We start from the raw sequence: 21,767 nt of genomic DNA, 5'->3' as shown, positions 1-21,767 counted from the left end.
CGTGCCCCCGGTGTGACTTGGTGTCTCTCCGTGGCGCCCGTCACTCGTTTTTCCTTCTCTTGTCTCCGGTGCTTCGTTTGCAGAGGTGGGCTGCGCTCTCCTCCCTCCCCTCGTTGCCCTCCCACCGGCGATGGAAGAAGTTTCCCTGGAAGCGGAGCGGCGTCGCGTTCTGTAAATCTATTTCCAAAGGGGTGAACTTAAAGGAGCGAGGTTACCATCAGTTATTTCATGCCGCTGGTAGAAAGCAGACTTGCAAAAAAATCCTCCTGAGCACTTGTCAGTTGAACACAGAAAAACCTGTGCCTTTATCCTCTCCTTTTGACCCTGTGAAGGAGGGAGAAAGGAACAATCCCGCATTCTCCCGCTCTTAAAAATAAAGGTGTTAGAAGGCAGGCTGCTTTGAGCCTGAGTTTAAAAGTGCTTTTCAGCGTCAGCCTTTGTGTCCTCCCAAAACATTCTTCCCGTGGTGTGCTGCGACAGCCTGTCCATGGCACAACCCCTTTAAAGACAGAAGGCTGAGATTTTTTTTTTTATTGACTAAATATTTAAATTGAGCGAAATGCATGTGGTTGTGAAGCTGTCCCTTTCTGGAGCGTCTCTCACCTTTTCGCTGCAGGGGGTGCAGATGTGGCCGTGGCCCCCGCCCCGTCCCCCGGGGGCTGACGGATGCCTCTGCCCCGATTTAAACCTGGGGGATGTGGGTGCGCGTGGAGCCCAGGTTTTGCGAGGTGAGGCTGGGTAGGAGCTTGTCTCTCAAAAAGCAAATCGCAGCATCTTTTCCTTGTCTCGAGGGTTTGGATTTGGATCCCTGCAAATGATTTGGTTTGGTTTTTAAAGTAGTTTGACGGGCTCGTAAAGCTGAGAAACGGCTCTCTCTCATCTGTGCCTGCACAGACCTTGACGTGGGATGCGGGAAGCTGATCTTTTTGGTTTCTTTCTGGCAGGAATTGAACTTTCACATGGTATATATATATACTGCTAATTACCTTTCACCCCTATTTAGACCTTGTGTATATTTTGACATGGCAGAAGTCTTAGATGCTCCTTTTACTGTGTCTGTTCTGTATTCATACTGAGTCCTCTGCTTTGTTTGCTCTGGATCCTTACTTAAAAAGACTCTGGAGATTGCTTCTGTCATTGCAAAAGAGCCCTTGCTCCATCAGGCCCCTCTGCACAAAAGCTCCTGCTCGGTGGATGCCTGCTGGGGCCGGGCTTTCCCACTGTTTCACGTCTGGGGTGTCGGGGGGCTGCAGGTGGTGGTGATGAGAGCCGGCGGCGAGCAGAGCAGCGCTCCTGCGGGGTGTTTCTGCTCTGGCCTCGCCGTCGGCTCCTGGATGCAGTGGCGGGCAACGACATGCCTCAGTGCAGCTTGAGGTTTGCTGGGCGCGAGCTGCTCCGAGAGCGCAGCCTGGGCCCCGCAGGGCGAAGAGACCCCATCGCGGGCCCTGCCACGTGCCCGGGCCTTTGCCAGTTGCCCCTCCTGGGGCTATCGAGGAGGGCAGTCTGGGGCCAGCTGCGTGGATCATTGAGGCTGGCTGTGCCCCCTTCCCTTCAGGACTCTTCTGCACAAGCAGGTGGTACAGGGGAGTTTGAGCTGGTTCAGGTATGGCTTTAGGGAAACAGGCGTAGCTCAGTGGTCCGTATCCCTACGTCCCAGAGGCCTTGGGATGACTTTGTCTGAGGGAATGGACAAGTCAGGTGCTGGGACCTGTGTTTTCCAGGGCGATGCAGTATCCAGAGCTATCTGTCTGCCATCTTACATTAACACTTTGATGCAATCAACATTTACTTTCTATAATGTGTTATTTTCCTGTTTTCAGATTATTTTTTATAGTAATATTTACAGACATTTATCAATTTAAATAAACTTCAGTCCAAGTGTGAGACTGTTCAATGCCGCTACCTTTGCTTGTGTCATTGCTCTGGGATAAACTTTTCAAGTCAGTAGGTGGACACAAGTATTTAGCTTTGTACAGCTTTGAGCATCTCCTGTGTAATTATGGTCTGTTTTCCCTTCTCAGCTTCTCTGTGCTCACCTCCTGCTTAGCGTACCTCATCCAGGCAACAGAAATGAGAACATGAGCGGTATTCAGGTGGTGGAACGTGCCTTCCTCCAGGGCCTGCGTGAAAGATGCTTTCCTTCGCACACCCCTAGCAATGCACTGGTTAAAGCAGTGGTTAATCTTGACCTCATGCTGAACTGGCTTTTCAGGAGCACATATATTCACAAGTTTCATCTTTGTGTTTTTACGTGGCACTTTTTAGGAAATAAGACTTGGTGCAGCTGTCATGCTGGTATAAATTATCCATCTAAACTGGGTGATAGAATAGATACATACACAATCTGCAGTTTATTTCACACTGCTCCATAGCCTGCCAGAGATAGATTTTTAAAAGGCTGGGCAGGACCAGAGGCTTCAGGAAAACTAGATGTCGCATTTTGACAGCCAAACGATAAGCCTTAAGACTCCGTTGCCCAAGCAGGGAGCAGAATGTGAGTAAAGGAGAAGACATGTATCTCCAGATTGAGTGAAACATGGTTGTGGGATCTGAAGGTCCTCCCCTGCAAGTTGCAAAATGGGTGTCTAGAGCTAACCTGCCCAGGAACAAATTGTGGCTGTTTTCCTTTGCTCCCATGCTTTGTGGGGCTAGAGAAGGTACAAGCCCCGGTACTTGTCACCAGGACACTGATGAAGAGGAAGGAAATCCAGGCTGGCCATCAAGGAGATGAATTTCAAGGGAGATTCTGGTTCACTAGGGAGACTAGGGAGTAGTTTCTTTCAGAGTTCAGCACAGTAATAGCTATTTTCAAATGCCAAAAACCCAAGGTGCAGTCATTCAGATGGAAGGAAAGTCTCAGGTGTCTCCCATCTCAGTATGAAGCAGATGCGGTCCAAAATTTTCCCTTCCTGTGCATTTGCTAACTGCAAATATTACTAGCACTGATCTATTAGCAGTAATGGGTATTTGCACTTGCTATGCAATAAACTCATCTAAAAGCTCACTCACGAATAACATGTTACTGCAGATTCTCCATTTCGCTCACCAGCCCAGACATCAAACATTCTCTTTACTGAGATGAAGGGAGGTGCTGGATGAACCAGAGCCAGAGGCTTTTGCTCCTTTTTGGTGGTATTTTGCTGTATACGATGAGATCCTCCTTCTTGGCTGGGGTAACTCTTTACTGCAGTCATCTGTTAGGAAAGAACTTGGCTCCCCAAAACTTCAGCCTTTACCTTCCTAAACAATTTTGACCGTAAACCTTGTAGTTTAACTGCTCCTAACTGCTGCCATGCAGCTGAAAAGCCTGCTTTCTTTAAGGACAACAGCAACTGCTGTAATAACGACCAGCAAACGCAGCTTAGTCTCCATTTATGAAAGCACTGCAAATGTGTCTGTGCTTCCATTGTTAGGAGCAAAGGGGGACTTTGCACAACACGCGCTGTGGAAGCGGCAGCAGAACTCCAACTGACATTACAAACTGCCTCAGATATACTGTTTTCTCTTTGTCAGTACCCCCACCTCCCAAAGTTCCCTTGCCTGGGTTTATTTTGTTTTAGGCTGAGGACTGTTGGGTTTAGGTTGTCCACAGCTGGGGATATCAAGGCTGTTACATTCGTACTCCTTGGGCAGGAGATACGAGTACACAGGGAAGAGCCAAGACTGTGCCATCCTACTTTTACGGACAATTGGACTTAGGTCCTTTTCCATATTGTCTCAATAAGAGGCTAATTAGTCAGCAAGCTCAAGCTCCTGGAGGAAAATTGAGCTTTATAACTGTGGGTTCTCTTTGGCTGATGAGAAAGAAGAGGCAGTACCCTCAGAGCCTAAGAATGCTGCTCCGCAGCTACTGTGCTGTACCTCATAATTGATCTATTGTTTCAACAGCAGATGATTCCTTATTTCCTCATAATTATCTCTTTTTAATGCCTCACACTGTATCCTGATATTAGCTGTAATCACTGATAATTTACCCTGAAGCCAATCAGAATCTGCAAAGCAAAGTGTTGGCCTTGGTGAGCATTTATGCTTTCAGATAAAATTCTCTTTTGTTGTTGTCAAGAGGAATCAAGCTATTGTAGTTACACGTTTTTTGGATGTGGGTGTTGAACTGGGTATAAACTTGTTTGGTTTTGTTGCTGTTCATTTATGTTAATGACTGACTACTGCCAAAAGACAAAAAGAACCACTGCTGAATCCTGTTTCTGTGTTTTCGCCCATAGAGGCATTGTATTTATTTGGTTTCAGGGGATTACATTACTCAAAAGGTGGTGCGTGATGCTTTAGATTCCGAATGCCTGTTGGCCCTTGCCTGTAGAGCGTTAGCTTTTACGAGCTTGAAAGCCTCTGGCCCTATTTTATGAAATTACTGTTCAGTCTCATACTTGGTGAGCTTGATTTTCCTCAGAGTGACTTCCTTCAAGTTACTGCTGATTTATACCAAGTTATACTGGTGATGGGAGAAGTGAATCATACGCTGCATGTGTTGCTTTTAGGAGACTAGCAGTGAGACATTACATAATGCCAGGTTTGGTCTGTCTTTTTTTTTTAAAGCCTTCCTGCTCTGCTTTCAGCATTTGCTGCCCAAAGAACTGATGAGCTGCTCTAGGCATACAGCTGAGCTCTCACAACTGTGCTGCTTTGAGCCTGAAGCCTGTAAGGTCAGAGTGGTTGAGGCTGGAAGAGTCATCTTGTCCAACCTCCCTGCTCAAGCAGGGCCACCTAAAAACACTTGCCCTATACCATGTCCAGATGCCTTTTCAATATCTCCAAGGATGGAGACTCCACAGCCTTTCTGGGCAGCCTCTGCCAAAGCTGTCACCCTCACAGTAAAGTAGTGAGTCCCCCGTGAGGGCCAGGGTCTGCAAACATGAGGCTGTCTGTAGAAGGCCTCATCCACTTGTTTTCCTGCCCACCGCAGTGTCACCTCTATCTGTTTTCTCTTTAATCCTCACCCATAAGCTCTCGGTTGGCTCCTCATCCATCCCCAAGGGAAACTCCACCATCCTCCTCTTTCCAGCGTGTCTTTCCTATAGAACCCGTATCCCTCCACTGCAACACCCCAAGTGTCGCAAGTCATGGGAGCCATCTCACCACGGCTGTAGCCTTTCAACTGCACACAGATGTCTCACCACATCCCTTCCCCACACGATGTTCATAAGCGTACGTGCACTTTGGAGAAGCTCCCCAACATGCTTATTCCCCAGAAAGGGTTTGGGGAGATTTCTCCATAATGGTACCTCATAGTTGCATCCTTGCTTACATGCAAATGCTGGAAGTAACCCTGCTTAAGCCTCATTTTTTGTTGCTTTTCATGATCCTGCACCGAGGAGAACATCACCAGGGCCCCCCAAGCCTTCGACTGCCAGCCCCAGGTCTCCGTAGTCACTTGGCAGTCTCCAGGTTGCCCCTGATGGTACCACTGATGCCCACCATGGAAGAACAGCAGGGTTAGCAGTCAGAAGGTTGGACAGGCCGAGGCAGTCCATCCACAGCCTCCCAGATCTGGGCCCCCAGCAGGCAGCAAGCCTCTCTAGATGAGAGGTCAGGTTGGCAGGTGGGTGCCTCTGTCCCCTGCAGCAAGGCATTGCCCATTAAAGTCCCTCACACCTTATTCCTAGAGGTCTTGCATGGTTTAGGGTCAGGTGGCCCATCTACATCTGGCTCCTCTTTAATTTGCATGGTTTAGGGTCAGGTGGCCCATCTCTTTCACTTAAAGGCACATCTGGCTCCTCTTTAACGAGTGTGGTGAATGTATTTTGTAGGCTATAAGCCCTTAGGTGGGGCAGGAGCTTTCCTTTTAGTGCCAGAAGTCACCCACTTCCATCCTTCCCCTTCTCCAGAGGTTTCACTTACCTTGATGGTAGGGGTGGACACTGCCTGCTTCTCTATTGCCGATGGGGCCTGAGGCTTTTCAAGCTGCTGAGTCCCAGAGAAGATCCTGTCTGTCTCCTATGAAACTTCCCTGATGCTGCACAGCCTGCTCACTTCTTCCCATAGCTCCTTCACTTGGCACCACAGCTCCTCCAAGACAACATACCTCCTGCAGGACAGAGGGCCAGCTCGCCCAGCAGCCCGGGGCTTGGAGGGCTGTGCCCATCATCCAAAGCTCTGCCTGCATCAAAACCTCTGCCCTAGCAGGGGCAGCTGCTCCAACATCTGCTGGGGAACCACCCCATGGTGTGCCACCGCCTTATCTGAGACTTTGTGCTGGAAGAGATTTTGCTGAGCCCCCTTTCATAGCAGCCTTTTATATAAACTTCTGCATTTGTTGGTGGTGCCTTGGGCCTGGCTCTTATATAGACCTCGCCCAAGCGCTGGCTGAAAGGGTGCTTGACCCTCCCTAATTAGGGGGCAGCTGCACCCTGGGCCAAGGGCAGCTGATCATGCTCGTTAGAAGCTGCTAGACCTTCCTCAGGCCCACGGCCTTGTGGCTCCCCTTACCTTGTCCTGACCTAGCAATAGCAGCCCCCTCAAGTTTCTCAGAGGGTTCCCAGGTGTTCCCCAATGATCCTGGACCTTGTCCCCAAAAGATGCAGGAGGTCCCAAAGGAGAACCCAGAGACTGCTGCGCAAACCTTGGCTGGTTGCCTCTGGGAGCCGCGCTTGTTCTTTTGCTGACGGTGTATGGAGAATTTGGTACAGGGCTCAGCCATTCCTTTCTTGGATTTACCCATCATTTAGGTTGGAAACAGCATAAAAATAATGGGAGTCATTTCAGCAAACACTGGCTTGTAATTGCTTTATACCTGTCTCGTGCTTCAGTTCTGAAGAAGGAGGTAGCACCGTTTTTTCGGCATATGACCACAAATTGTCCCATACGAGGGCTGTCTGCCCTTGATGTGATACCCCAGTGCAGACAATAAAGGCTCACATTCATGACCTGGCAGCACGGCTGTTCCTGAGCATTGAGATCGGCGTGCCGAACAATAGCGGGGCCCATTGCTACCAAAATGTTAGCCCGAGTCCCTTGGCTGATTTTAAGAAACGTCGTGGGGAGTTGTACATCTTCACGAGGCATCTTGCATGCGTATCAGCAGCCAGATGATGAGCCCACAGTGTCGAAAGAGTATAAAATGTAAGCATTTCTTTTGCAAGTGTTCGTAAAATGGCATAGAGGGGTTTTGGTTTGCAAGGGTTGTTTTTTTTTTTTTTTTTTGCTTAATTTAATCCATGCAAGCAAACAGCCTCCATCAGTTAATAACTTTTCCTTTGATTTTTAGGTTCAAATAAACCAAAATCTCAAAGCAGAACTCATTAAAGTATATTGAGTTTCATCTCCTCTTTGCATCAAACGCATACGTTATGCAGCTGGAGCTGGTCTCCTCGGGCTGCATTCTGAGTTTACCTTTTATCCACTGTTTACTTGGTATGTTGCCACACACTGCCTGAACCGGGGAAGGAGCTGTGATTGAAACAGCTCGTTTGCATCACTCGCGAGCTGTGGCACATAAAATTTAAGCCATTGCTGACCAAAGGCCTTTCTGGGCAAATGCTGCTTGGACGGACTCATCTCGGCAGTTGCCGAGACAAAAAGGAAACGCAAACCTCCTCTGGCATTTCCAACGGAGCCATTCGAAAAGGGGGTAGGGCAGGCATGGGTCTGGAAGCGTGCCTGTCTCGCCAGGAGGGAAGAATGGTGACATTGTCTGAAAGTGCAGTCACAAGGTCGTCTTCTACCTTGTTTTTTAAAAGCCCCTACTTTGGAAAATATCATTTAAGCTTCCCTTAAAAAGCAAAACCCGGTGTCAGTCGTGAGGCTTGGGGAATGAAGTACGGCAGAGATTTCCTAGAACTAGCCTGGCTGATGGTCCCCGGGTGTAGGAGAGTAAAGGCTGGGCAGCAGGCATAGATTTTACAAAGTGGTGGTTGCTGTAAAAAAAGAACGAACGGCTCAGGCTTGTACCTGCAGAAACCCCCTGAGTGACAGCCATCAGACAGCAGCTTTCTACCACTGCCGGCACCAGCGGCTCCCTGGCACCCTCCCTCCTATTTAAAAATGCCCTTTTCCAGGCGTTTTTTTTTCTGCCCTGAATTATTCCCCCTGTTTGCTTGATGATTTTTTTTTTTCCCTACCCTTTAGGGAATACCATGAAGAGCTGAAGATATTTATGTTTTCTACCAATTGCTCTACAAATCTAAAAGTGTTTATGGTGCTGTGACAAATTCCATCTGAGCTTTCCTTTTCGAACAGAATAGAAACAGAAGATGGTGGTGAGAAGAGCGCACTGCTGCTGGTCATGGTGCAGCCCTCTCCGGAGGGCTCCTGCTCCTCCTCCGTAGTTGCTAATAGGCCCTGGGATTTCTGTTTCAAAACAGACGTAAAAACGCCTCCCTCCCCTCCCACCAAAACATTGCTCTGCGTTCTCTTTTTGCAGTCGCAGACCCGTGTTTTTAACTGGCAGGTTTCTTAAAAATGTTTGGAAAAATTCTGCAGTTTGGAAAACCGGCACTAAAATGAGGTCAACTCTATTTGCACTCCCAGGAAAAATCTGGTTGGAGGAAAAGAAGTGGCGAGTGTGTGATGTACATGAGCCTGCCTGAGCGATGCTGCCAAAATATCTCACAGACTTGCCTTTGTAGCAGGTTGTGGGAGTTAGCGCTGGGTGAGTCACACAGACCAGTGGCAAGGGCCCTCTCCATTTCCCAGCCTGAATAAAACAACCTCTTTCCGAATTTAGGTCTGTTGGCTGGCTTATACACAAGGCAAATACACTGCTTGTTAAAGGCGCCATATCATATGCGTACCTGTGGCATCCTTATGTTTGACACTAACGCATTTCTCATGGGGGAACGCATTCTTACTTTAATGCATATTAGTACTCACTCCATAGAAGTCAGTTCTTTGCTCCAAATACGCTCGCTTATTTAGACGTTGAAGTCTGAAACTATATTCCCAAACATCTTTTTCCCAGTCATTTAACTTGAAGAAGATCATATATTGTCTCACAACTGTCAAGCTATTTCCATTAACCAGGCTGCAGCATGATTTACTTTCTACAACTCAAACCAGTTGATTTTAACCCACGCCGGTCCTCTGCTTATCGCTATCACCCCAGGTTGTGCTTTGTCAAGTTGAAAAGACAGAAAGCTAGGCACTGATTTCCAGTAGTGAGGCATTCACAGTAAATTTTACTCTCTAAACCACAGAAACAGTGTCCACTTAGAACTGATATGTGGCACAGAAATGATGTAGAAGTATTTTATGCCTACTGCTTTTTTCTTCTTGAGTGTAAGCAACACTGTAGGCATTTACCTCTGTCGGGCATAAATTTCCAGACTGCTTTACAGACATGAGGTGAGGAAAGAGTTAAGCTAAGAGAAAGCCCCAGATACTAAAATTAACATCCATCCCAGCCCCCCCCGCCCACAGCTTTGAAATTTCTAATCACAACGTGCGGTTAGATGATTTCTTCTAGCAGTGCAAACTATGTTTTGATCATTTGAAATCACAGATGGCTGGCTGGAGCTCGGAGGAATTCAGTCTCCTTCCTCCCTTCCTTCTGCTTCGCCTTCCTCCCCCGCCCAGAAAAGTCTGTTTTCAGGTCATCTGTAAGATTGTATTCTTGCTTGCTAAAGCTGAAGCAGATTTGGCTGCTGGTCGCTGAAAATACTTACAAGGTCTGCAGAAATGCATGTGGTGCTTAAGCTCTGTTGGAATTACCCCTCTTGTTCAGGATACCCACCTGGATTTATGCGGAAAATAAAGGTGGTGTTTTTTCGGCTGTCTGTAGTCCTAGAAATCTTATTAATCATTTATGAAATGATCTGTATTTAAAACCAAACCAAACCAAACCAAAAGACCAACCCACAACCAAAACAAGAGGTTTCTATTATTGCCCTGAATGATGTCAGTGATCCCATTTACGGTGCAGTTGTATTGGCACAGCTGAATTGCAGCTGGAGGCAGGGGAAAATCAGGAACTGTGTTATGAGTTTGTTCTGTCAATGGCTAATAGGTTCCTGTAACGGCATCTTTTGTCTGCAGGAGGCACTTGTTATTGTCAGTGCAAGTGAGTATAAAACCGAAACCTAAAAAGAAAAAAATAAAATTACTATTTTGCATCCTACACAAACGCACCGCCCCCCCCCAAACCAAAAAGTGTTTGTGACTAGGTAGGTGTCTGCCCCAGTTACTGCAAACACGAAACTGCTTTTGAAAACCATAGCCTGCAGCACTTAGCAGCGTAAAATTTCTCTGGGGAAACTGAAAATACCTCTTTAAGTAAAGTTAGCTATAAACTTGGATCAAAAAGGGAGATCTTTATGAGACGGGTTACATTTTATCGACCAAGCTGGGGTATTTTTAATGGATAAGCAGGAGATTTTTAATGCCTCTCACAAGTGAAAACCTTACACCAAAGTTTTGACTCTCTAATTTCAGAGCACGATTCAACCTGCAGCTTCTGATCTTGCTCACAGGAGACGTCAAAGCAAAGCCAGTGCGTTGACTTGGCTCACTTCTCCTTTATGAACTTTCCAGCTGTTGTTTAAGAAGTTTCAGTGTGGCCAGTTAACCTTCCAGTGAAGATTAAGACACTTTAGGACTATTTGAACAGTGGTTTGAAAACTCCCAAAGTGACCCCAGGGAAATAAACCCCAACCAACCACCACCCTAGAGCTAAAGTTCAATTTAGAGAAGGAGAAAGCTAGGGTGAGTTAGTTTATGGTGACTCTCACAGCTTTGGCAGTTCCTCCAGCTGTGGGGCTCTTTGGGCTCAGTCGCAGAAAAACCTGTGCAAGTTTTTGGCTGAAGCAAGTCTTTGCTGTCAGGGCCGGCTCAGCCCTCTTGTTGGTACTGCTGTTATCTGCAGAGATGCCCGCTACACTGACAAGTATCTTTACCACTGATGGGAGCCTTGACATCGCTTTTCTGCAATGCTCAGGTTTTATCATCTTGCTCTGAGCAGAGAGAAAAGGGTCTGGTCCCTCCGTAGTCTTCTCCCGACTTCCATGTGCTGGGTTTCGGGAAGCTGTGCCGCCCGTCCCGCTTCTCATCCTCTCCAAGCGGTGCTCGCTCTGCAGTGGCTCCCTTGTGTTTTGTAAAGCGCTGCATACATGTAGAGCGTGCTGGCATTTTTTTTTTAAATGGCGTGCATTTATCTGATTAAGAGCTATGTAAATTTAGATGCAAACTCGTTTCAGCCCTCAGGGTGCTTGGCGAGTTGCCTGGCTTGCTGTCGGTGCTGGAAAAGCCTGCGCACCACTGTTGCTCCAAGGGAAACTTTCAAGCACGTCATTCCTCTTCTTTTTTTCCTTATAAAGGTTATTGTGCCTCAGCCCTCATTGAATCACCTCCCTAGTTCAGAAAGGAAAGGCTATTTTTCCCTCTCTTTTCCCCTTGGCAACTCAAGAAGAGTTGCCATCGCTGCTCACTAAAAACATCCCTTGCGGGACCATTGATACTTAAGGGTGCTCCAGGGATGCCGCTGAGCTCTCTGCTGGGGCCACTGACCGGCCGAGGCAGTACAGGGACAACCTAAAAAGGGATCAGGGTAACTGAAAGATCTTTTCTGGGCCCGGAGGCCTCTGAAACCCATTTGTGTTGTAAATACAGTAGGAATGTTTGTTAGTCACAACAGAAAAAAAAAGTCCCTGAGGATGCTCACTTTGGCCTGAAATTTTTCATGTGTTTTCTCCAGTGATTTGAAGGCTGGCTAATTACTCCCTCTTTCCTGCAAAACCAAGAAAGGGCCATCAATATTTCATACTGGGAGACGTGGTTGGGCTAAATATAGCTACTGCTCTTTTTCTAAGTGTGCAGCGAGGAGCTCGCTGTCCCCCAGCTCTCGGTGCTCAGCGCTGGTCCCCAGCTTTGGCCTCTCCACTGCCTTGGCCGAGCTTTGGGTCTGGTCCTAACCTCACCGTTTTTCTCCGTGCACATATTTCACCTTGTGCAACGCCGAGCGCTCGCACACACCTGTAACCGCCGTCTTCTCCAGGTGTGGTCTGAGAGACTGTAGCTGATGCCCTGTTGGATGCTACCCAGTTAGCATTACCTGGTACGTAGCGTAAAAAAAAAAAAAAAAAATCACCCATCTTTTTACCTGCATGAGCCTGGAGAAACCCCTTTTCTGGGGCTCTTGAGTTGCAAGGTGGGAAGGCTACGCTCCTCGGTGCGGGGTCCCCCAGCTCAACCCTCGTCTGCTGGTTGCTCCCTCTGCACGCCAGAGGGGACAAGATCTTTCCCCTGTGCCTGCAATTTGAACTGCTTTGTTCCATCAGTGCCGGGGCGCAGCCCTCATCACGGCTGTCCTCCTTTCCCAGGGCTTACACCTCCTCTGGAAGCGCTGCTGGCTCTGCAAACGGTGGGAGATCCAGCCTTTGGGGACCAGCCCAGCCCAGGCGAAACCTGTAGTGCCTGATGGGAGGATAATGAGATGCTAATGAAGCCCCTGAGGGAATGAGCTGGGTGGGGGGAGGCTGTGAATGTGGTGCATCCCTGTTTCCCCTTCAGCTTCCCCGACAGCCCCCTTTACAGTGGCGTGAGTGTCGTCAGGATCACGCCGAGGTTTAAAAAAGAAATGCAGAAATGAGTAAATGCCCATAAATAAGCTGTGGGTCAGGCCAGGGTTCTGTTTAGAGGAAGGTAGTTGCAGTTCCTCCAAGGCAGAGCCCTCTTGTCAAGCGAGAGGAGCTTTTCACAGAGACTTTTCAGTCCACAGTGATACTCAGTGAGCCCTTTGGGAGCTGATGGGAAGTGATTTTTTCAGACACACTGCAGAGCATTTCGAGCCCATTCAGGAATCCTGGATCCAAGGTGTTCCCTCCAGCTGGAAAATCTGTACATGGCCCCAGTCACCTTGGGTCGTTGCAGTGAAGGGCTGGAAACCTTGTGTAGGGGGGATGCCAGGCCAGTACAGCCCGTCCTTTGTTCTCAGAGAAGCATTTGTTTTATAAAAATCGACTATAAAAGGGGTTTCGGTTCAGGACTGAGAGGCTTGACGTTTATTTGCCACTTAAAACCTGCTTGGCTCTAAGCGGGACTTGAGTGCGGTTTTGTGGCTCCTGCAGGTTCTGTGTGAATCGCACCCATTAAAAACTCCCATAAATTGATAAAGAAAACCACTTGTTCTACAGTTTCCCTTAACTCTGTGAAAGCGCTCTGAATCTTCATTTGTTCAGAGCTGCTGCTGTTATTATTGGTAATAAACTGACTGTTTTCACTGTGAATTTTGTTTATTTTCTCTGGTTCAACATGTTGCCTTATTTCCTGTAAATACAGCATAAACTGTTGTATTAACAAACTGGTGTTTATAAACCAGCCTGGTCAGCGTTTGGCCAATATCCACCTGTTGCGGATTTCACAAGAGCTCACGGAAGGAATTGAAAGTTTAAATAACTTTCCCATGGATTTACCCTTCAGGGCTGAATTGTTTTGCCTAAGTGATTTAATACTGTCAAGAAATTTACGGCCAGAGTAATGGTTGGCAGTATTAGAGCAATTTGAATAACCTTTTCAATCAGATCATCTTCTCCATTTGAAAGGGGGTGGTAGAATCTGTTGTCTTTTAAAAAGAAAATCTTGCCTCTGCTTTGTTTTGCATTTCAAATGTACAAGTTTCTTGACGCATTGCTACTGCTGAGCGAGGCTGCACTAGGGCCAGGAGAACCCCATTTTTTCTGTTTTGTGTATAGCAGTGTTTTGCTTTAAACATTGCTTGCTTTTTAGCATCGCTTCCGCCAGTGGCAGCAGGTGTTTCTGAATACTGTAGGCCTTGCAGAAATTTTCTCCGTCACTTACCTGGCTTGTAGTCAATTCATGCTTTGCAGAGGCTGCCACTGGGTTTGCCATTTTTCCCCCTCCTTTAAAACACATTTCCTATCTAAAACTGGAGATGCGCACTAAATTTTATGGATCTAACGTATCTTCAGAGTGATTAGATCCGAGAGGAACCTTCCTGAGCTCCCTGGTACGTTTGCATTGCACATGAAACAGGTCGCAGCTTCTGTGAGAAGCTACAAACCATACTGCGCAGAGAGGGAAAACATTGATCTTTTTGTCGGGCTTCAGCTTGTAAATCATTTAAATTCTCAAACAAGCGTTCCTCTGTTTTGCACAGAACTTCCTCTTGCTGCTGAGAGTGCTGGGGTAAGGCTGGCACCAACCGGACTCCAAGGCCGGGATTTTTGAAAAACGTTTGAGTGTCAGTCTTAACTTCCCTTGAAGTCATGGGTAGACTGGTTCTAACTTCAGCAAGATTTGGGCCAGGGCAACCAATGTACTGAAATCCCCTTTATATTTGCCGTAGAGCTCCTCCCTCTTCTCAAATATTTTTTCATAAAACGCCCCTACTTTGTAGTGCTGCTGAAGCGGGAGAGGTCTTGCCCGATTGCCTACATAATAGAGAAGCAGAAACCCTCAAAGTGGCAGGACTCTGCAGCCCACGTAGGTGTCGGAGAGCTGTGGACGATTTTGGCCCAGCTTCATCTGAATCTGAGCAGACTGGTTTGGGTTTCCTTGGGCAGGTTTGCCAAGTACCCTATCACTGTCTGTCACAGCTGAGCCTGTTCTGTTTCTTGCAGCTTTAGGCACCTTTGTGCTTTCTTTTGCTCAGTTTGCTGGACAGGCACGGCTCAGTATTTCACCAGGCTGTCTTTGGTTTTGCAGGTAGCTGTATCCAGCTGGGTGGCAGGTGGATCCAAGGGTTACCATGAAGTTTTCAGGACCCCTGGAGAGCCAGAGGTTGTCTCTCCTTCTGGAGACGGCAATCTCTAGGGAAGCTCAAATGTGGAAAGCACATGTGCCGAAAATTCAGCCCAATCAGGTAATGTCTCTTCTTCACATCATTCATCTTAGTAAAGGCGTGAGACTATCCTCTGGTGTATTTTTATGTGAACAACTGAAGCTGTTGCATGACAAGTCACCTTCTGCTTGAGACCTGGGAAATCAGCCTCTGAAGTAAGCGATTACGTTTTTATGTGAGGGACATACCTGCCATCAGGGGCACAGAACACACTGTACAACATACAGTGTTAGATCTCCGCTGTTGCTTGTGAAAGCACGTACATCTATTGTCTTAATTAAATTCATTTTACAAATTGTGTGGATAATTAACGCACATTTCTAGCGGGCAGCAACTCTGCAACAGTTCTTAGAAGCAGCTTCATTTTTCTTTCGCTAAGTTCACTAATAACAGCGTTGAAATGCTGGTTGCTTTGCCCATGAAACCACGTCTTCTCACATGAACCATTACCGCTAGCTGAGCCCAGGCTTCCCCCTGAAACAGCGTATTTGCAGCGAAAGCCTGACTTTGCTGCCTTTTCCCATTCTGAGCCAGATTCTTCCCTAGTGTCAGTCAGCCTGGTTCTGCACGGTAGGCTGTGGCTGTGTCAGCTGAAGCCTGGTGAGGACCTGACTTGGTAAGGCACGGTCTGCTTCAGGAAAAGCCCCACTGACTGTGGTAGGACTATTTACAGAGCAGGGTGCGCGCTGTCGTTGAGGGAAGCAGAGCCAGGCGCTGGCCTGTTCCACTGAGGAATGTTCTCATAGGATTGATGGAAAATCCAGGGTGGAAGGGACCGCGGGGAGCCCGTAGCCCAACCTCCTGCTCAAGTTTTGCAGCAGGGCCAGCTGGGAGCTTGGACCAGGTCGCTCACGGCCTCACCCAGCCTGAATTGCATTTGTCCTTCTTGCGAAGGAGGTGTCTGTCAAGCATGTGCACTCAAAAATGCCTGGGAACTCCGCAAAGTTTTGTTTAAAACAAAACATGAAACGTGAGGACAGTTGTCAGAGTTTCTGGTACTTTGTCGCTGGGTTGGGCAGAAATAACCACACTAATGGGCTCAGAGCCAGCCTTGCTGTTCTTGATTCGTATAAAATGTTCACGCAAGTATGTCAGCTGTTGTCAAAGCTCATCAGTGTGGTGTTTGATTTTTCTGTCTGGCAAACAAGAAACTGCTGTTGTTTTGTAGGAACAAGTATGTTTTTAAGGGGTTCAGTATTAGTTTTGTTAATCCGCATTTAGGTTCCCAAGTAAGTGACCTGGTTGTCAGAGGTGTTGAGTATATCGTTGCTGTGGCTGTCTTTGGGCACGTACAATTTAAGACCCTGGTTTATGGTAAACCAGCCTGTTATTCCATGCTGGCAGTATTCCTGGGGTTAGTGATTATAGTTAGGGAGGTAAGATTACAGTATAACAAGACAGATTAGGGACTCGGAGAGTGTAACCAAACCAGAGCCTTGTGTGAAGATTTCACAGGGACAAGGCGCTTCCGTTTTTGCCTTGGTGAAGTCGATCCTGGCGGCTCAGAAACCGCCACCTGCATTGGACAGTCTTCCTAGCAATCCCTCCCTTGCAGGATTGCGCTCTCGCCCTTTGAAGATGAGGTTCCTCACCTATACCACGTTCCAGTTGTCGCTGCAGCGCAAGGACTAACCTTAGCCCAGCAGTTGTCCTGCTGTCAGGGACCTTGAGGGGGTCTTAACGTCGCTGTGGTTGAGGTTGCAGCACCTCACGAAGTGTTGTCCTCAGTGACAAATACTCGGAGAAGTTAACAGGACTTTTGGCGGTCTGTCGAATATGAAACCCAGGAGGCAGCTCTGTTGCCCGCTGTGAAAATTCAGAGTAGGATCAAGTATGGAAACAGCCTGATGGCTAAAGCCAGTGTAAAGTTTGTGCTCGATAGCAGAGTCTCAGGTCTGGCCTGGACAAATACCAAGTTTGTCCTTTTAGTCTGCAATTATGTCATGATGATGAAGGATCTCTTCCCCCCTCCCTCCCCTGCACTTCGACAATATCGCTGAGGTCCGTGCTTGGGAGTGTTTCCTGGCCCTCTGTGCTTGTCCCCTAGGGTTTCCACTCCTGGAATTTCCACCCCCAAAACTCGGTTGTCTTTGTAACCTTTTTCTTTACATTTTCCTACGTCTCAGTTCAGACATTGACTTCATCAGCTAGAATGCCATGCTATTAAATGTTTTCTAGCAGTAAATAATCATTAAATTGGATTGAAATCTCTGTGTGTGCATGTGTAAAATGTACGGAGGTCAGATTTAAAAGAGAACATAAACACAGCTGTCTGCTCTGGGGAAATCCTGACTTGCAATGCCAGGGTGCAGCTGAAAACCCTGGATCTGTAGTCACGTATTTCTCTCTGTTCCTACAGTTCGTGACACCCAGCTTTTCGAACTGTCACGTGTTCCTCCACTTCTGCAGCGTTCATTTTGGCAATATTGCAGTCACGGACGTTGAGCGTGCATTATCCTGTTTTCTGTAATATCTGGAAGAAGGTCATATTCCCTAACATCTACTGCCTTCTTCTGAAAACAGCTGCAGTAGCCTAAAACCTCACTTGCATGAAACGGTTGTTTATTTCCCGTGACAGTCAGGAAATCTGCATCCTTCTGTGTATCAGATCTGGCAACTCGAAGCATGTGTAACTTTCCATTCCTTGCTACAAAGGTAGACTGGCTACAGAAGGGGTTTTAATGAAGTCATCTGATTTGCAAATGAGAAAATGTGAGTGCAGCTACAAAAATCTAATGATCGGACTGGAGGTACACTGTAACTATTTTTCAGGAGCAGACTTTCAGCTTTGACTCTTTAGGAGACATTTTTGGTTCTAATGTTTAAAACCAGAATAAATTCAGTTTCTAAATATGTCTCAGAGTTGAAGTCATTGAAAGGAAGAAGGAAACTCGTAGTTACAGAAACAGGAAGACTTTACATTTTTAGTACAGGATGCAGAATCTGTTGGGGACTTCGGTCCTGATAAGTTAATGTATGTGGGTTTTCTGTTTCGTTTTTACTTTTTGTCTGAAAACCCATTTTCTACTGGCATGTGTATTTCTTTTAGTTTCCCTCCTTTAAATGCAGGCCACTGGCTCCGGGTATTTGCAATATATCGAAGCCTGAGCTCACAAGGGCTTTTCAGCCTGAAAACGTAGGTGGGCTGAGTCTGGAACCCTCCTAGTGCTTCTGAATGTATTGGGTCTTTTTCTGGTTTTGTTTTTCCCCTTCTTTCTCCCCCTCCACCCCTCGGGTTATACAATGTGCAGATGACATTCAGAAGTTGTCATGTGATTAAGGCTTGAGAAATTAAGCAGTAAAAACTGGTCAAAGGTTGATTTTTGCCTGTTACCAAGTAACTGCAGCAGAGAGGTGTGTAAGCCAAGATGTTTGGGTTTAATTTTTTTTTTTTATGGAAAACAGAGTGTCACTTCTATCATTTCTACTTTCTTGCCTGTTCTGGCTCTTTCTTTCTGTCTTCTCATTTGTTCTCTGTACCTCTTGAGGAATCAGGAGACCTCAGTTTATTTCCAGTTTTTCCATGGGTCGGTCTTTTAACCTTCTGGTACCTGTTTCATCCTGCGGGCGAACCGGAGACTGACTTACCAGTTTTGTAAAACATGGTGAGGTTAATGCATCCATTCTGCTTTGCTGAGCAGTAATCTCTCTGCGCAGTGTTTGTGCACGTTATTGTGCAGATGGCAGAGGCTGTGCTGCTCGAGCTCTTTGCTGTGCCACGAAACCGCAGGCAAACCTTGCAAAGCACCACTTCTGAAGGGGATCAGGCGAGCACCTCTAATTCCCAACTGGTACAAGTGAGAAGCAACCCGGTGGGTGTCAGCTGGGAGTCGCTCCAGCACAAAACAAGCAATCCTGAGGCCCAAGGAAGGACCGATTTGGCTGCAGTGTTTACAGCTGCCCTTTTCAGAAGCCTCTCGGATCTGACCAAGGTCACCTGCTTGCTCCCCAAGGAGCCCACAGCAGGACTAGGCAGAAACAAATAGGGGAAAGAGCAAAACATCTCTGTCTGGGACAGCTGACATTAAAGAAAAAAAATAATCAGATAAGGTGTTTTTCCTAGATTAGGCAGCAATAAAATTGAGTCATGTTTGAGTTCACAGATAATATTTTTTATAGCCTGCATTTTTCCAAAAGTCTCAAGGTATTCTTAGAGCTGATTTGTACTGTGCTGGCACTCTGGAGCCTGAGTTACAGCCTCCGGCCCTCCGGTCTCGTGCAGCGGGCCCCGCGGCAGGGTTGCCGGGTCAGGGACGGTAACGTGTCGATTCGGCTGTCGGCAAACGGGAAGCAGGGCAACAGCTCTGTGTGCCGCTCACCATCGCCAAGGCCTCACAGGCAGCTTTCTGAGAGAATGCCTAAGAAATGGGGTTTGGGGCACTGACGTGGGAGTCAGACAACTAAGACATTAACCGCCACAGATGCTGGAGGCCCTGGGTCTGGGGGTTTTGTATGGGGTGCTGTATTCCCTCCCGTGGGCAGAATTACTGACCTCTGCGGTTGCTCACTTTGGAGTGGTAAAATGACGGACACGGTGAGTATGGCGCTGACGTTTTTCGGTAGAGTCACCTCTGGTCTCGGCACATTGGCCTCCTTTTGGGTTACTTAAAATACCTGTCAGGGATCCGTCACAGAAGCTTCGTGTTCGCTGACAGCATGGTTATCGATAGGGTAAGTGAGAGACAGGATGTTTCTTGATAAGGAATCAAGGAAATAATGGCAGGAGGCAGGTCAATGTGCTGTATCCCTGCTTTACGCAAGGGAGAGAGAGAAGTTGCCATCCCTCCGCTTGCCCGTTCGTGTCCCAAACACATTCTGTTAGCTCTGTAGTGGCTTATTTGTGTTTGGGCTGAAACAAAACCGATGGGCTTACACACACACTGTTGTGCTCTGACAAGGTGGGAATTAGCATTGGAAAAGAAGATACAGGTCTGTTGCTCACACCTGGGTTTGGAATAGCTTTGATGGGCTTTGACGGGCCTGTTGCGTTCCTCGGGTATCCCATTTTGAGCTGATACTGGCAGGGCTCGTTGTCTGCACCGTTCTGTCCATTGTTCCCACAGGCTTCCCGATGGATGGAGATGTTTGTGTGTGCTGCTGGTGGGAGACAGGAGAAGAGCTGTGGAAACCCCTGCTGTTATTTTATGGAGGTGCCAAGCAGGACTAAGCAGGACGGAGGAGGGAGAGGGAACAGAGCAGTGGTTGATCTTGCGCTCTGCAGGAGCGTTCAGCCTGCTACGTTACACATCGCTGTTGGTCCCAAGCAGAAGGCAGACGGAGAGGGAGCTGTGAGCAAATGGCTCTTCAGTGTGCAGGGCAGTTTGTAACAATTACTCCGAGGCAGTGAGTCCCGCCTGTGCTCCACGGGGCGTTTCCTACAGAGCAAACCAGTTCTGAAATCCCTCTCGCTTCATGCAGCTGCCCGCTGCCTTCCTGCTGCCGGCGAGCCAAGCGGTGCCTCCTGCAAATACCTGCACGGGTGCCAGTCCAGAGAAGAGCCCTGTGGCACCTGTGTGGGCTCGCTCGGGGTGGGGTTGGCGGTAACGCGGTCCCCCCCGCAGCAGCCGGGGGTCCTGGGCACCCGCAGTAGCACCCAGTGAGCATCAGTAGGGCTGCGGCTGTGTTAGGTGCCTGATCCCGGTGGTGACTGCGGCGGAGAGCTGGGAGTGCTGTCCCTTTTTGATGGCAGGAGTCATGGACACGTCTGCTAACCTGGGATGGGCACCCGCATCTGTTGGTCGGGCCTTGCTCTGATCTGGCCTCCCCTCCAAAAAAAACAACCAAACAACAGAGGCGGGGGGAAGGAGCAGCCAGAGGAGATGGCTTGTCCTTCAGCCCTGCGGGCAGGTGTTGGGGCTGTCTCGGGGCAACCTGCTGCTCCTGTGCGAAAATGGAGTCTGCCGTTGCTGGGCGTGAGTTAATTTTCCCTAATTAAAGCTGTCATGCTAAGCTAGTGTGCTCCCCCACCCCAGGGGTTAAGTTCTGCAACGGTGGGTGTGTGGCAACAAAACAAAGAGCTGGCCACACACCGATGCGGTGAGTGGCAGAAGGCGATGGGAAAGTACCTCCACACCAAAGAGGAACTTTTGCTTTCCAGCCCAAAGGGACTTTCTTACTTTCAGCCACCAGTGTCTCATTTTTGCTTTTAATTTCATATAACTAAGGAACAGTGACCTTGCCACTTAATTAATTTTACAGTGCTGCATTTATTAGGTGTGTTACGAGGATGACAGAGGTACATCTTCAAGGGAGAGGGATAAAGACTGCTACATTTGTGTGGGAAGCTCCTCGCCCTGCTCGGAAGGGGCAGCAGGGTTGTGGGTGCGGTGGGACCAGATCCCATTCCTTCTGCCTGTCTCTTCGAACGCCCATCATGAACTTTCCCGGTGCTGATGGGAGGAGGTTTAAATTCACCTGGTCTTTCTGTGTGAAGGGATTCTCCCCCCACCCTTGTGCTCCTTCATTTGCAGTTAGAGACTGGAGTAGACAAAATTTTTGTAGGATTGATGTTATTGCAGAAAAGAGCTGGAGATTCACCTCCTTTCCTTCGCTTCCTCAGACAGTTCTTAAGAAGCCAGATTTTATTTTCAAGCTTTACTTCTGCTGCACGTATGCATAGCTGTGAGTTCTCTTTGCCGTTGTTCCTTCACGTTAAAGGAACACGGGTGGTCTGCGTAGGGGCTGTTTTGTTTTAATTTTGTATCTATCTTGCTTAAAAACACCATTTTTCCCTTGTTTAGATTAAACACCATTTCTTTTTCACATGGAAAGCACAGTTGTCACCAGGGACCGAGCGTACAGTTGCTATTCTTTGTGTTACGGCCTTGCCATTTACAGCTAACTCCCAAGTCTGAAATTCGGCCTTTTGGCCTCACGCTGCCGATGAAGGGCAAGAAGATACAAGGACAGATCTTGGGAGGACTGAAGACCGAGAGGCAGCACAGAAAGACGCCCTTACCCTTCCCACCCGTGCTGTTTCTAGGAGAAGGCCTCACCTTTTGCTTCGGCAGGCACAGAGAGA

General features: G+C 47.9%; 1 protein-coding gene across 2 annotated transcripts in view; it reads left to right on the top strand.

The window, feature by feature from the left end:
- The first annotated feature begins 14,614 nt into the window (after positions 1 to 14,614).
- CCNI (cyclin I) overlaps positions 14,615 to 21,767 on the top strand; it is a 14,572-nt gene continuing 7,419 nt past the window's right edge. For both annotated transcript variants that reach the window (XM_009696874.1, XM_009696875.1), the window contains exon 1: positions 14,615 to 14,767. In XM_009696874.1, the coding sequence (XP_009695176.1) occupies positions 14,654 to 14,767 (114 nt within the window). In that variant the 5' untranslated portion in view covers positions 14,615 to 14,653. The remainder of the gene's footprint in view (positions 14,768 to 21,767) is intronic.

This window comes from Cariama cristata, unplaced genomic scaffold (assembly GCF_000690535.1).
Source record: "Cariama cristata isolate BGI_N322 unplaced genomic scaffold, ASM69053v1 scaffold9463, whole genome shotgun sequence".
Taxonomy (NCBI): Eukaryota; Metazoa; Chordata; class Aves; order Cariamiformes; family Cariamidae; genus Cariama; species Cariama cristata.
Note: the sequence above shows the minus strand (reverse complement) of the source record. Positions and strands in the feature narration are given on the sequence as shown.